This window comes from Thunnus maccoyii, chromosome 19, assembly GCF_910596095.1.
Source record: "Thunnus maccoyii chromosome 19, fThuMac1.1, whole genome shotgun sequence".
NCBI classification, from domain to species: Eukaryota; Metazoa; Chordata; class Actinopteri; order Scombriformes; family Scombridae; genus Thunnus; species Thunnus maccoyii.
The window spans coordinates 25,998,853-26,012,175 of NC_056551.1; the positions used below are offsets into that span (position 1 = coordinate 25,998,853).

General features: G+C 38.5%; 2 protein-coding genes across 2 annotated transcripts; one reads left to right on the forward strand and one right to left on the reverse strand.

Moving 5' to 3' along the window:
• Window positions 1–6,131, forward strand: ddx55 (DEAD (Asp-Glu-Ala-Asp) box polypeptide 55). The gene is made up of 14 exons (XM_042394777.1): window positions 1–233; window positions 316–366; window positions 1,031–1,117; window positions 1,820–1,911; window positions 2,180–2,242; window positions 2,467–2,616; window positions 2,997–3,186; window positions 3,274–3,356; window positions 3,688–3,819; window positions 3,913–4,005; window positions 4,787–4,901; window positions 5,284–5,452; window positions 5,543–5,838; window positions 5,929–6,131. Exons 1-14 carry the CDS (start codon window positions 126–128, stop codon window positions 6,097–6,099), a joined length of 1,800 nt encoding a protein of 599 aa, XP_042250711.1. The 5' UTR covers window positions 1–125; the 3' UTR covers window positions 6,100–6,131.
• Window positions 6,132–10,938, reverse strand: eif2b1 (eukaryotic translation initiation factor 2B, subunit 1 alpha). Its single transcript, XM_042394805.1, has 9 exons — window positions 10,626–10,938; window positions 10,121–10,222; window positions 9,878–10,014; window positions 8,417–8,533; window positions 8,222–8,334; window positions 8,060–8,128; window positions 7,900–7,975; window positions 7,670–7,795; window positions 6,132–6,352 (listed from the first exon to the last, which is right to left on the reverse strand). The coding sequence occupies exons 1-9, from the start codon at window positions 10,636–10,638 to the stop codon at window positions 6,197–6,199; spliced, it is 909 nt and encodes a 302-aa protein (XP_042250739.1). The 5' UTR covers window positions 10,639–10,938; the 3' UTR covers window positions 6,132–6,196.
• Between the last annotated feature and the right edge of the window lie 2,385 nt (window positions 10,939–13,323).

The following is a 13,323-nucleotide window of genomic DNA, read 5'->3' on the forward strand; positions in this document are numbered from 1 at the left end:
TTCCACCCGGCTTGTAAACATCAGCGCACCCGGAAGTCGGAGCAGCGTGGGGAGCCAGCAGACAGTTAGCTCAGCAGTGGCTAACAACTTTAGCTTCAAACTTTGGTTGTCGGTCTGTTTCCAACATGGACAACACGACAGAGGGCACGTGGGACAGTTTACCTGTTCAGCTCAACGGCGGGATTTTACAAACGCTCGAGGAGCTGAAATTCACGCACATGACACCTGTACAGGTAACTGAACATCTTCAGTGTGTGTGTGTGTTCACTCTGCATCAGCACCAGGCAGTAAACTCATCTCCTGTTTTCTCTCCAGTCTGCCTGTATTCCGCTTTTCATGAGTAACAAAGATGTTGCTGCTGAGGCGGTAAGTTGATTATTTAATTAGGCTCAACACCATTTGTTGCTGTTTATGTCTGTTTATTTCGAACATGTGACAAATAAGTTCAAGAAAACAAAAATAACAAATAAAATGTAACAGTAAACATAAACTACAAACTCACAATAAAGAAATTCTCACGAACAACATAAATAAACAACATAAATAAATAAATATTACATGTCTGAAAAGGAGCAGTGATATATATACAACTCACATCCAACTACCTCAATGTTATTATTTACAACCCAGACATCCACCCAGTGACTGTTAACTGGTTTATCTGTTGTGGCTGAGAAAATAACAGTTAACTTTTAAAGCTTCAAATGTCTCCAGAGTTCCCAGTAAGACCAGACGCACCCACTTTGTAATAAGAAACCCTTTTTTTAAACTCCATTTTTTTATTATTTTTAGGGCTGCAACTAACAATTATTTTCATTCATTTTGTCCACAACCCAAAGATCTTCAGTTTACTGTCATGAAGGACTAAAGAAACCAGAAAATACTCACATTTGAGAAGCTGGAATCAGAGAATTTTGACTTTTTTTTTTCTTAAAAAAGGACTCCAAACAATTAATCGATTATCAAAATAATTTTGTGTATTTTTTTAGCCTTTCCTGTGCAGCTCACTAAACATCATATATCGTTTCAGGTGACTGGAAGCGGGAAGACGCTCGCTTTTGTGATTCCTATTATAGAGCTGCTGCTGAAGAGAGAAGAGAAGCTGAAGAAGATGCAGGTAAAACGAGCAGCTGTTACAACCCCACGCTGCTGTATTTGATCTCCTCAAGCCTCTAAAAGTTATTCAGATAAAACAAAATAAGTCTTTTTTTTTTGTTTAAATGGCTGATAAAGCAGCAGGTAGACTTTGATTTATTTTAAAGGGTCACAAGCCATAAATTTTGGGAACCAGTGACGTAGATGACAGCTGCTACATTAGCAGGTTTAAAGGTTTACATGACTGCAGGTGACTTTCTGTCTCCAGATGTCTCGTAGTGAATTTTAACAGTCACATCTACGAGAGGAACAGACTGAAAATTACTCCGCACGCTGATCTGTGGTCCGTTTGTGACGATTCCTCATTTGTTGACGACGTATCATCTTTGGATTCGACTTATTCTTTGGGCCCGATTTACGATTTTTAATCGACTTTTATTTGCCGGCAAAACGTCAGGATTGAAACATCGTATTTTATGGATCAGTTGTGTGTGAATAACGTCATGTCAGCTGATAATGTGCTCCAGTAGTGCATGTTTCAATTAGGCAAGTTTATTTATATAACATCTTATTATACACATAGGCAAGAGATAAAAGCATAAAATAAAATAAGATGAATAAAAGTTACAGTGAATCAAATCAAACGTCACACAGTGAATTTGGGGCTTTTTGGGGGGGGGGTTTGGACTCTGTTGAGCCGTCTGTGTTGTGGTGTTTCCTGCAGGTCGGCGCTCTGGTGATCACTCCCACCAGAGAACTGGCGCTCCAGATCAGTGAGGTGATGGAGCAGTTTATCCAGAAGTTTCCACAGTTTACGTAAGTAGAAAGACAAGTGTTGAATACAGATCACAGTATGAAATATGAATATTCAGATGGACAAACTCTCAGTGGATTTACACACGTCTGGCTGACAGTGATGATGCAAAATCACTGAAAATGTTAGAAATTACTATATCGTAACATTTCCTAGACACATTGTTTCCATTTGTGCCTGAAAACCAGCCGCCTCTGCCTGTTTTCTGTTAATTAGTGGTGCGTCTTCATGTTTCTTATTTCAGCATCTTCATCTGTTTTTGTTTTTCAGGCAGATTTTACTGATCGGTGGAACAAACCCGATAGAAGACGTGGAGAAGTTCAAGGATCAAGGGTATGTGATGACGTCAAAGTGCGAGTCACAAGTTATTAGAAACACACGATAAATAATGAACAAATCTGCTGCTGCTGCACCGCTTCACCAGCAGAGAGCTAAACACCGACACGAGGGGAGAATAGAAGAGACGGTGACATGAAACAACAGCGATGACATCATCCAGGACGCCTCAGGACACAGACGATAACAAGCGTCTCTCTCTCTATGTTTGTGTGTTTCAGGGCGAACATCGTGATCGCGACGCCCGGCCGTCTGGAGGACATGTTCAGGAGGAAGTCAGACGGTCTGGACTTGGCGAGTTCAGTCAAGAGTCTGGATGTGCTGGTTCTGGACGAGGCCGACAGACTGCTGGACATGGGCTTTGAAATGAGGTACAGAACAAAAAGGAGCAGTTTTCAGTTATAACATAGAAGAAGAAAAGGGCTCAGAGTGCAGATCATACATAGCTCTTTTTTTTATTATCAATTAATATGCCAATTATTTTCTTGTTTAATTGTTTTTTCTATAAAATATGTCTTATTTTGTCTGATCAATAGTCCAGAATCCAAAAATATTCAGTTTACTGTCATGTATGACAAAGAAAAGCATAAAATCCATCACATATAAGAAGCTTCAAGAAGCAAATATTTTGGCATATTTGCTTAAAAAAGGATTATTTGATTATCAGAATATTTGCCAATTGATTCCCTGTCAATGGATCAATCGACTGATCATCGCAGGTTTAAATAAACTTCTCTGTGTTTGTGTCCAGTCTGAACACCATCTTGGGCTTCCTGCCTAAACAAAGACGTACAGGTTTGTTTTCAGCCACTCAGACGCAGGAGCTGGAGAAGCTGGTGCGAGCCGGACTCAGGAACCCCGTACGCATCACCGTCAAAGAGAAAGGCGTAGCCGCCACCGCCACCCAGAAAACCCCGTCCAGACTCTCCAACTACTACATCGTGAGTCGATGTGTCACAAGAGCCCGTTTCACATCAGACGGCTCAAAATTGACAAAAAAATTCAACATATAATTGTTGTTATTTCAGATTTGTAGACCAGAGGACAAGTTCAACAACCTGGTGACGTTTCTACGGCAACACAAACATGAGAAAAACCTGGTCTTCTTCAGGTACGTTAAAGCTGGGAAATGCCAAAACATGCAAATTCAGTTCTCACACACACAATGTAAACACAAAACCCCCGATCACTTTTGTCCTTATACATGAAGGTTTTTAAATAAAGGTTTATTGAAACGACGCCATAAAAAATGTTGTCATAAAAGAGAAAAGCAGCGTTATTTAAATATAATAAAAATCTTGTAATAATAAAACTCTTTTAATAATAGAGGTGTGTGATGATTCATGGCTGTACAGCGTCTGTCTTGCGTTATGTCGTCATTGCCTTGAAGTTTATAAAGTTTTGTTGTGTTCTTATTAAACTTGTTTGCGTCTCACCATCAGTACGTGTGCGTGCGTCGAGTACTATGGTCGAGCTCTGGAGACGCTGGTTAAGAAAGTCTCCGTCCACTGCATCCACGGCAAGATGAAGAACAAACGCAACAAGATCTTTGCCGACTTCCGAGCTCTGAAAAGGTGAGAATCAGTTTGTTTGTTTGTACAGATACAGTAAATCTAGTTATCTGGAATGATTTATATATATTTATTTGTCTTTGTGTGACATTGCAGCGGGATCCTGGTGTGTACAGACGTCATGGCCAGAGGTATTGATATTCCAGATGTTAACTGGGTGCTGCAGTATGATCCTCCCAGCAGCGCCAGGTGAGCCAGTCTGAAACATTTACAGTACTGGATCTGAAAGACCAAATTAGAATCGATCAATATATTTAAAGTCTTTTGTTATTCTATATTTTTCTTATTATCAGCAAATCTCATGAAAACCAATTAATTGATCTACTAACGAGTATTTTGTGTGATATATCTTATTCCTCTGTGCTGTAGACCTCCATCGTTGTCTAAAAACTATTATAAACACGTCAGTGAGCCACACAGCTGCACTGTGGTTTAATGTGGATTCTTCCGCCACTGAAAATAGTCCCAACACATGCCCTATTTCCTCTTATTTGAGTTACGTTTGCTAAAAAAACTACAGTGATCAGCTGTTTTTAAAAATGAAACTAAATATTTGAGCCGCTTCTTAAGATTTACTTATAAAAGTCTCTCATGTGATTTGTTGACTAACTGGTTAATTTAATAAGTTAAAGCAGCTACTTGACTACTGATTAATCATCTTATCGATCAGACCATTAAGCTGAATAACCTGGTAGTTAATAACAATAATATTCTAGTGGCTATAAGCTGTTTTCATACAATAATAATGACAAAATGCAGGTGAATATCAGTGTAATAAGTTTTGAGAACAGGTCCTGTGTGGATACTTTGTGTTTATAAATGTCTAAAGTTTCAGTGATCACATGTTTCACAGCGCTGTCTTCTTACTCATATGTAGTTTTGAGTTAGTTAGAATGAATAATAGTTGATGTTAATTTTACAGATGTGTTAAATGTGTTTTTTTTTCTTTATTTTTGTGTCTTTGTCTCAGCGCCTTCGTACATCGATGCGGTCGAACAGCACGTATCGGTAACCAGGGAAACGCTCTCGTCTTTCTGCTGCCGATGGAGGAATCATACGTCAATTTCTTATCCATCAACCAGAAAGTGAGTTCTTGAATAGTACGGTGGCCCCCAAGGACAAAAAAAGCACAAACTTTAACATCAAGACTGTCTTAAAACAATGTTTAGCTTGAAATATCAGTTTGAAACAGGATTTTATTACTATAATTATTCCTCCTGTTCATACTGACTCACTCATAGTCCTCCTCCTGTGTAAGAATTAATTTAAAAGTATATCTGAAGCTAATATGAAGCTTCAGTCGTCCCTCTTTTTGTTACTGTCCTTCCACCACAGCTCAACAGGGAAACACTGAGGAAAATCAGTTATTTAAAACAGACAAATGGACGAAGAATTCAGCCCAAACTCAGAAATGTTGTCTTGTTTTTACACCGTCCAACATTAATGAATGTTCTGTTGTTTCATCAGTGTCCGCTCCAGCAAATGTCCCATGTGAGCGACGTTGTGGACATTCTGCCCAAAGTGAAGGCCATGTCTCTGGCGGACCGCGCCATGTTCGACAGAGGCATGAGGGCCTTCGTCTCGTTCGTCCAGGCCTACGCCAAACACGAGTGTAGCCTCATCTTCAGAGTCAAAGGTGAAAAACAGTCACTCGACGTCTTAATTTAGTTTATTTCTCTAGAGCGCACAAAGTTTACATTTTCTCTGCTACATTTCTCCCGTCTAGATCTGGATTTTGCCGCCTTGGCTCGCGGCTTCGCCCTCCTCCGCCTGCCGAAGATGCCTGAACTGAGGGGGAAGACGTTCCCGGATTTCGCCCAGACGACGGTGGACACTGAAACCATCCGCTACAAGGACAAGCACAGGGAGAAACAGAGACGGAAGATGCTGGCCGAGCTGAAAGAGAAAGAGGGGGAGACTTTCCAGCACAAGAAGAACTTCGTGAGGAACAAATCGTGGTCCAAACAGAAGAGCAAGAAGGAGCGCAGGAAAAAGACAGCAGCCAAGAGGAAGCACAACGAGGTATTTGACCGTTAAAACATCGATAAAACCTCAAACATGAGCGCTCTGTATCTATTTAAGACCCTCCTGTGATCTCTTCTGCGTCCGCAGGGCTCCGACATAGACGATGAAGACATGAACGAGATTTTAAACGACACCCGGCTCCTCAAGAAACTAAAGAAAGGGCGAATCAGCGAGGAGGACTTTGAGAAACAGATAACAAAGTCAAAACACAAAACAGAAGGACCGTCACACGACGGCTCAGACGCAGAAGATGTTTGATGTCCAAGTTCAATTAAACACGAAAAGCCACATTTGTTTACCGTCTTGGTAATGTGTGTTTTTTTTTAGTTTTTTATTTGAGAGTTGTGAGGCACAGTTATAAATAAAGCTTGATGAGTTCGTCGCTGACAGCCGACGGGGTCAGGACTCCCAGGTCGGTGAAGAGGAGGGTGATGAGGGAGGGAGGTGTGTAATCAATCATCGGATGTTCTTCTGACAGGTTCTGGACAGTCTTCAGAGTATCTGCTTTGTACTGTGGAGGAGAAGGAGAGAACATGTAAGAATATTTTACAACAAGAGTCTACAGTCGTGCTAACATTTAATAAATGGTTTATAACACACTATAATGTAGACATAAGTGTTTATTAATGTATTTTTAACTATAACTCCTCCTGTGGACACACATTAAGAGGAGGCTGCTGTATAAACAGATAATAAATACAGTTGTAATATAAAATATGTCGGGCTGCAACTAACGATTATTTAATCATTTTGTCGTTTTGAAAATAGTGAAAATCGTCCGTTATAATTTCGTAGAGCTCTTGGTGACGTCTTCAAATCCAAAACCCAAAGATATTACTTTTATGATCATATATGACACAGAAAAGCTTCAAATCATCACGTTTGAGAAGCTGCAACCAGCAAATGTTTGGCATTTTTGCTAAAAAAAAATGTATTATTTGATTACCCATTATTATTTGTTGCCAATTTTCTGTTGATCAATTAATTGACTAATCGTTACAGCTTTGAGCTAAACACTAGCATGTTCATAATAAGGTTATGCATAATGTTTAATATGTTCAACGTCATAGTTTAGCGTGCTAGCATGCTAAAATTAGCTAATTACCAATAAACACAAAGTACAGCTGAGGCTGATGGTCACGTCGTTGGTCATGCAGGTATTTTGGTCATAAACAAAGACATCGAACAAACTAAAATTTTGACCTGATGAGTTGATGAATAGTTGAGACGTTTCACTAAAAAACCAAGAATATCGACCTCATGGTGGCGCTAGAGGAAAAGACTGTAGGCGTCATCCTCTGAGAACCATGAAAACAGGACTAAAAGCCCCAAATTCATTCAAATAGACGTTTCAATCCAAGTCGGATCTTCATCAGGTCAAAGGGATCAAAGTGAGGATCTAAACGTCTATTTGAATAAATTTTGTGGCTTTTGTGGAGTCAGTGTGCAGGCACTACTTTCTTCATTGATGCTGCTTTTTGAATATCCCTGCACCTGCATGACGCGTCTATAATTATACCTCTTCGACTGTACGCCATCCAGTGCCCATTTCAGTAGATTAGTTAAACTTTGACCTGCTGGTGTCGCTAATAGAAAAGTCAGGAGATCACCAATATCGATAGTGTTCATCCTCTGAGGAACATGAACGTCTGGACAAGATTTTATCGCAATCCATGAAATAGTTGTTGAGATATTTCAGTCTGAACTAAAACAAAAAACAGCAGAAAACGTTTGAAGCGTGGTGCACTAGGGAGGAGCTGTGCGACACAGAAAGTAAGTCTGGACATGAAATTCTCTGCTTTTGCACAAGAACTATATCACATTATACCTTAAATTTATCAGGTACGTCCTGCTGGTTGAGCGGATAAAGACGCACAAACTTGAAACTCTCTGCCACGACGTAGAAAGGCTTGTTGTGAGCTTTAGAGCACATGGCCATCTGATACGTGCCGATCTGCAACGACAAGAGCAAAACATTCACACATATGAGCATGAAAGTCTTATTTCCTGTCCTGGGAAACAGTATTTTACAGATGTGGCAGAAGTTTGGGAACAAACCTTGTTGATGATTCCTCCGCTCTCCACAACTCCCTCTGCACCAACGATAACCAGATCTACCTTCTCCAAGACGTACCTGTGAGGAAATGACAGTATTTTACTCCATAACTAAAGCTCAGATCATGTTAAATAAAAAAAAAACTATAATAAATATATTCACCCCACAGCTGCATCCAGGACTACTGTTACTGGAACATTGAGTTTCCTCAGGGCTTCTGCCATCTGTCTCCTGCATAGAGAAAGAAAAGAAAACCCCCCCCGATTCAATGAGTGTTTGTCCCTTCGGAGAACAACACAGTTGAACTGACACTGATTCACTCACCCAGCTGCGTCAGGCTGCGATTCAGTCACATACACAGAGAAGCGTTTCTTCTCGCCGGCAGCTTTTTCCAGCACTCTGAGGACGACTCTGGAGTAGGAGTGAGTCAGGATTTTCTAGAAGAGAACAAAGAGTCATTGAATTGGCTGCACACACGGTTTGTACAAAGAGCAGTAAATAAGTGTTAGGTGTACTTACAGCACCGTCTTTGATGAAGGTATGACAGAGTTTGGCGACTTTGGTCCTGGACATTGAGATCTTCTCTAGAAAAAGTTCTCCTCTCTCCTCCATCACCTTCTTACAACGAGACAAATCCTGACAGGCAGAGTTACAAAGATTAGATTCACTTAAAGTCTCCTTTCACTCAAAAATATGTTTCTTCTTCTTGTTCCTACAGTTGGATGTTTGAACGTCTCTGTGCAGAAATATGTATGTGCAGAGTTTCTCTGAGCTCATTGAAAATCCCGTTTAAGGACATTTATGAGCAGGATTTGTGACATCACAGATAGTTTGGAAGACAATATTCAACTTATACAAGTGTGATGTGGAAGCTTTAACACTGAGAATGAACTTTACAGTGAAGGAGGAGACATCTGGTGTCCAGCTGTTAAACTTTATAAATGAAAATATTTGCATATTTATAGATTTTGGAATTTTTAATGAGGGAGAAGGAGAAGACATTTTCAAGTCATTTTAAGGATTTTAAGAAGATAATTGAACTTTTTTTTGTGGAAAAACCACATCAGACACAAATTATTATTCAAAGAAGAGTATTTTATATAAATCTGTTTCCCAAAAGCCCAAGATGACGTCTTTAAATGTTTTGTTTTGCCCAAAACTCAAAGATATTCAGTTTACTGTCACAGAAGAGTAAAGAAACCAGAAAATATTCACATCTGAGAAGCTGGAATCAGAGAATTTGGACATTTTTATCTTTAAAAATGTCCAAATGATTCATCGATTATCAAAATAGTTGCTGATTAATTTATTTGTTGGCAACTAATTTATTAATCGATGAATCATCGCAGCTGTCAGATAAACATAGTGGAGCGAAAGTGTCAAGTAGACATACTCAAATGAAGTACAAGTACCTCAAAATTGTAGTTCAGTACTACTTGAGTAAATGCACTTTTTCCATCACCGGATCAGTTTTGGTGCATCTAGAGCTGCAACTAATGATTATTTTCATTATTGATTCATCTGTAGATTATTTTCTTGATTAATCGATTAGTTGTTTGGTCAATAAAATGTCAGAAAATTATGAAAAATGTCTTGTTTTGTCCAAAACCCAGAAATACTCAGTTTACTGTCATAGAGGACTAAAGAAACCAGAAAATATTCACATTTGAGAAGCTGAAATCAGAGAATTTGGAATTTTTTTCCCTAAAAAAAAGACTCAAGATTATCAAAATAGTTGGCGGCTCATTTAATTGTTAGCAACTAATCGATTAATTGACCAATGGTTGCAGCTCTAGTAGCTCTCAGATAAATGTAATGGAGTAAAAAGAACCTCTGCTGAAATGTGGAGTGGACGTTTCAACTAGAATAAAAGAGACACACTCAAATGAAGTACCTCAAAACTGTATTTAAGTACAGTACTTGAGTAAATGTACTTAAGTTACTTTCCACCACTGACTGCGTCCCAGGTAGGACTCTCACCTGGTGCTCCAGCGATGTGAGGCTGATGAAGCGCAGGAAGAGCTCTCCTCCGGAGGAAACAGCCACAGAGGAGTCCACTCTCGTCAGGCAGTCTGTGGCCGACGTCAGGCTCTCCCTCAGACCCAGGAGCGTCTCTCCTGAGGAGGCAGAGACAACGTGTCAAGACTGCAGCTGGTTCACGTCAACCACATGAGCTACATTCATCACAAGTAAAAGAGAAATGACGCTGGGAGGCAAACACACCTTTGTCTCTCTTGAGGAATTCAAGCAGAGTGCGGATAGCGGCCACAGCAGAGGCCATGTCCGGGTCTTTCCTCATCTGGGCCCTGAAGTACTCCACCAGTTCTGATCAGGATTACACAGTGAGACACAGTTAAAGGGCGGGTTCGCAGTTTTTCCAAGTGTGTCTTAAAACAACAGTCAGGTGTCCATATGAACAGTGAAAGAGGTTTTCCTCAGCTGAAGCTTCATATTAGCTTCAAATAAAGTTTTAAATACATTTTGGCACAGAAGGAGGACTGTGGATTTTGTCCTCCATGACTTACGGTGTAAGTGCATTATGAAGGAATCTTCTAATGGTCAGTATGAACAGGAGGAATGATTACAGCAAAAAAAACATGTTTCACTGTTCATTTGGGCTCCTGATTGTTGTTTTAAGACACACCTGAAAAACTGTGAACTTGTCCTTTAAATTTCTGTACTTCGAACCACATAAAATGATCTAAATGAGAAGCTTGAAGCAACTTACCTTCTTCATTCATCCTGAAACTCACCACAGAGCTACAATCTGTATTTTTAATGGTTAAAACAAACCACGGTGGTGGATTTTTTTTTGCAGATGTCAGTTAGTCTTCGTCACTGCAGCTTTCCTTCAAACCAAACTATGACTAAAACTCAAGTTAAATGTTTTAAACAAACAATTTCAATCACACTTTTCAGCCTGCTGCGGTTAAAAAACACGCCGCAGTCTGTGTTTTAGTTGTATTTACACTATTTGCTGAGTTTCACTCCGTTAGCTCATCCTGCGGCGTGTTGACGTGTCGCGGAAAGATGACGCAGCACGTTTTTTTCCCCCAAAACGGCGCGCCCTCTTCACGTGCTGTCGGATATATGACTTTAATTTAACTTAAACTTTAAAAAGAATTTCTAAGGTTTGCGCTTTTTTTACTATGTTTCTGTTTGACTAATGCTATTATTATATTTGTTGTAAATAAAGTTGTGATATATTATACAGTATATATATGTTTTTTGTCTTTTGCTGAAGTTTATGTGAAATTTGAAAAAGTAATTTCTGCAGTTTTGGATTGCGTCACCAGATGGCCACATGGTCTTTCTCCATTTCTATCAACTGTACTCATACTGAAGTCTCTCGTTAATTTAGATCTTTTTTTTTAACAAGCTGTAGAGTAGTGGATAGTAGAATTGTTAGCTTTATCATTAAATTTTTTTTAAAAATCCTATAATTGTCTGTTTATCAGTATGATCCCATCCAGCCTGGCTGACATGTTGGCTTGAGATCTGTGTTTGAGGAAAGCTCAGCGAGTGTCCATAATAATAAATAATATAAATAATAAAAAGTTCTTCCTCTATGGTGCATGAATGTGCCCAATAAATGTCCCAGAAATCTGCCAATTATTTTAATATATTTCATGTACAATTAGGAAATTTTGGCCATGTTGGTGAGAGATGAAAGGTCAGGAGATCAGCAAAAATGTTGAAATATATCCCTGGGAATCATGAATATTTACAGGAAATTCAATTTCAACTTCGGTTTATTTAAAGTTCACATCACCCAGAGAGTCTCTGTACACTTTACAAGTCAGTAAGAATGACAACAGAAAGAAGAAAAAAGAGGCACACACATACACACAAACATATATACCGGTAGTAATGTTAATATTACAACACAAGGTTTGAGTCATTGATTTTAAAACCTGATGTTGGTATTAGATAAAAAGATCAGAAGGTCACAAAGTAATTATTGAAACCATCCTTTATCCAACATGTTTTACAGTGTGAAGTGAACTTAAAATCCTTGAAAATCCATACCAACATTTAATGAAAGTCACAAACCAACATTTTACATCTAAAATGTAAAATAATTTGGTTAATAAGATGTCAGACTGATGACTGACTGACAAAAGACTTCCATCCAGAGGAACGCTACAAATCAAACATTTGTAAAATACCATAACTGTACTTTTAATCTACAGTATATATATATATATACAGGTATGCACGAGTATGTACAAGTTTACTTTACTAGTACTTTAGAGTACTTTATTTTGTCCTTTGTTCTTATTATGCCTGCCCTTTGTAAAGCACTTTGAAATTATTGATTTTGATAAGAGTTATATGAATAAACTTTATAATTATTATTATTATTATTGATCCCAAAGGAAATTGCAGTGTTACAGCAGTCAAATCACACACAAGAGTCACAAAAACAAACATTCTAAATATATATATATGTATAGATATATAGGTAATATTATGTACATAATTGGTATACTGAATGGTATATTGTCTTGTCTATTGTCTATTGATATCCCTCATGTGTTGAAAATAAGTGTTTTTACCTTCCTCTGACAGACATTTAAGTTTCAGTTCAAACTTTTTAGATGTATGAGAGAATATCCAGGCAGTTTCCAGCAGTGGTGGAAAGTAACTAAGTACATTTACTCAAGTACTAGTACAATTTTAAAGTACTTGTACCTTACTTTTCTATATGATGCTACTTTATTCTTCCACTCCACTACATTTCAGAGGGAAATATTGTTTGTATTTCTTCTTCACTACATTTATTTGACAGTTTTAGTTACTTTTCAGATGAAGATTTGACACAATGGATAATATAACAAGCTTTTAAAATACAACACAGTGTTAAAGATGAAACCAGTGGTTTCCAACCTTTTTGGCTTTTGACGTCTTACAAAAAGCAGTGTGTAGTCGGGGTCACATTTCACATGTCTATGAGTTGTTAACAGCTCCACCAAATAGTGATTTTTCCCTCTAAACTTCTCACATGTTTTCATTTCAATAAATGCTCAAATGATCCAATATTTCAGCAAAAATCAAAGATTAGAGAAAAAGTCCAAAAACTGAAAACAGATTTGTGTATCAGAACTTTGTTTTTTCTTCTTTCCTCTCCCATTAATCATCTCACGACCCCTCAGATTTATCTGCTGACCCTTTGGAGGGGCCCCGACCCCTAGGTTGGGAACCACTGGACTAAACTAGCTAACTGTATATAAAGTAGTTGAAACTAGCTCCACCTCCAGCAGCTACAACAGTAACATGCTGCTCTAACACTGATGCTTCACTATTAATAATCTAATGATGTCATATATAATAATATATCAGTCAGAGGGACCAAACCACTACTTTTACTGCAATACTTTAACTACATCAAGCTCATAATACTTATATACTTTTACTTTTCATGT

Coding starts and splice junctions, on each gene's coding strand:
- ddx55 (XM_042394777.1), top strand. CDS start 126: ATGGACAACACGACAGAGGGCACGTGGGACAGTTTACCTGTTCAGCTC. Junction 4,006..4,786: donor GATCCTCCCAGCAGCGCCAG/GTGAGCCAGTCT, acceptor TCTTTGTCTCAG/CGCCTTCGTACATCGATGCG. Junction 4,902..5,283: donor TCTTATCCATCAACCAGAAA/GTGAGTTCTTGA, acceptor TTGTTTCATCAG/TGTCCGCTCCAGCAAATGTC.
- eif2b1 (XM_042394805.1), bottom strand. Junction 10,015..10,120: donor ATTCCTCAAGAGAGACAAAG/GTGTGTTTGCCT, acceptor CTGCCTCCTCAG/GAGAGACGCTCCTGGGTCTG. Junction 8,335..8,416: donor CCTTCATCAAAGACGGTGCT/GTAAGTACACCT, acceptor GTTCTCTTCTAG/AAAATCCTGACTCACTCCTA.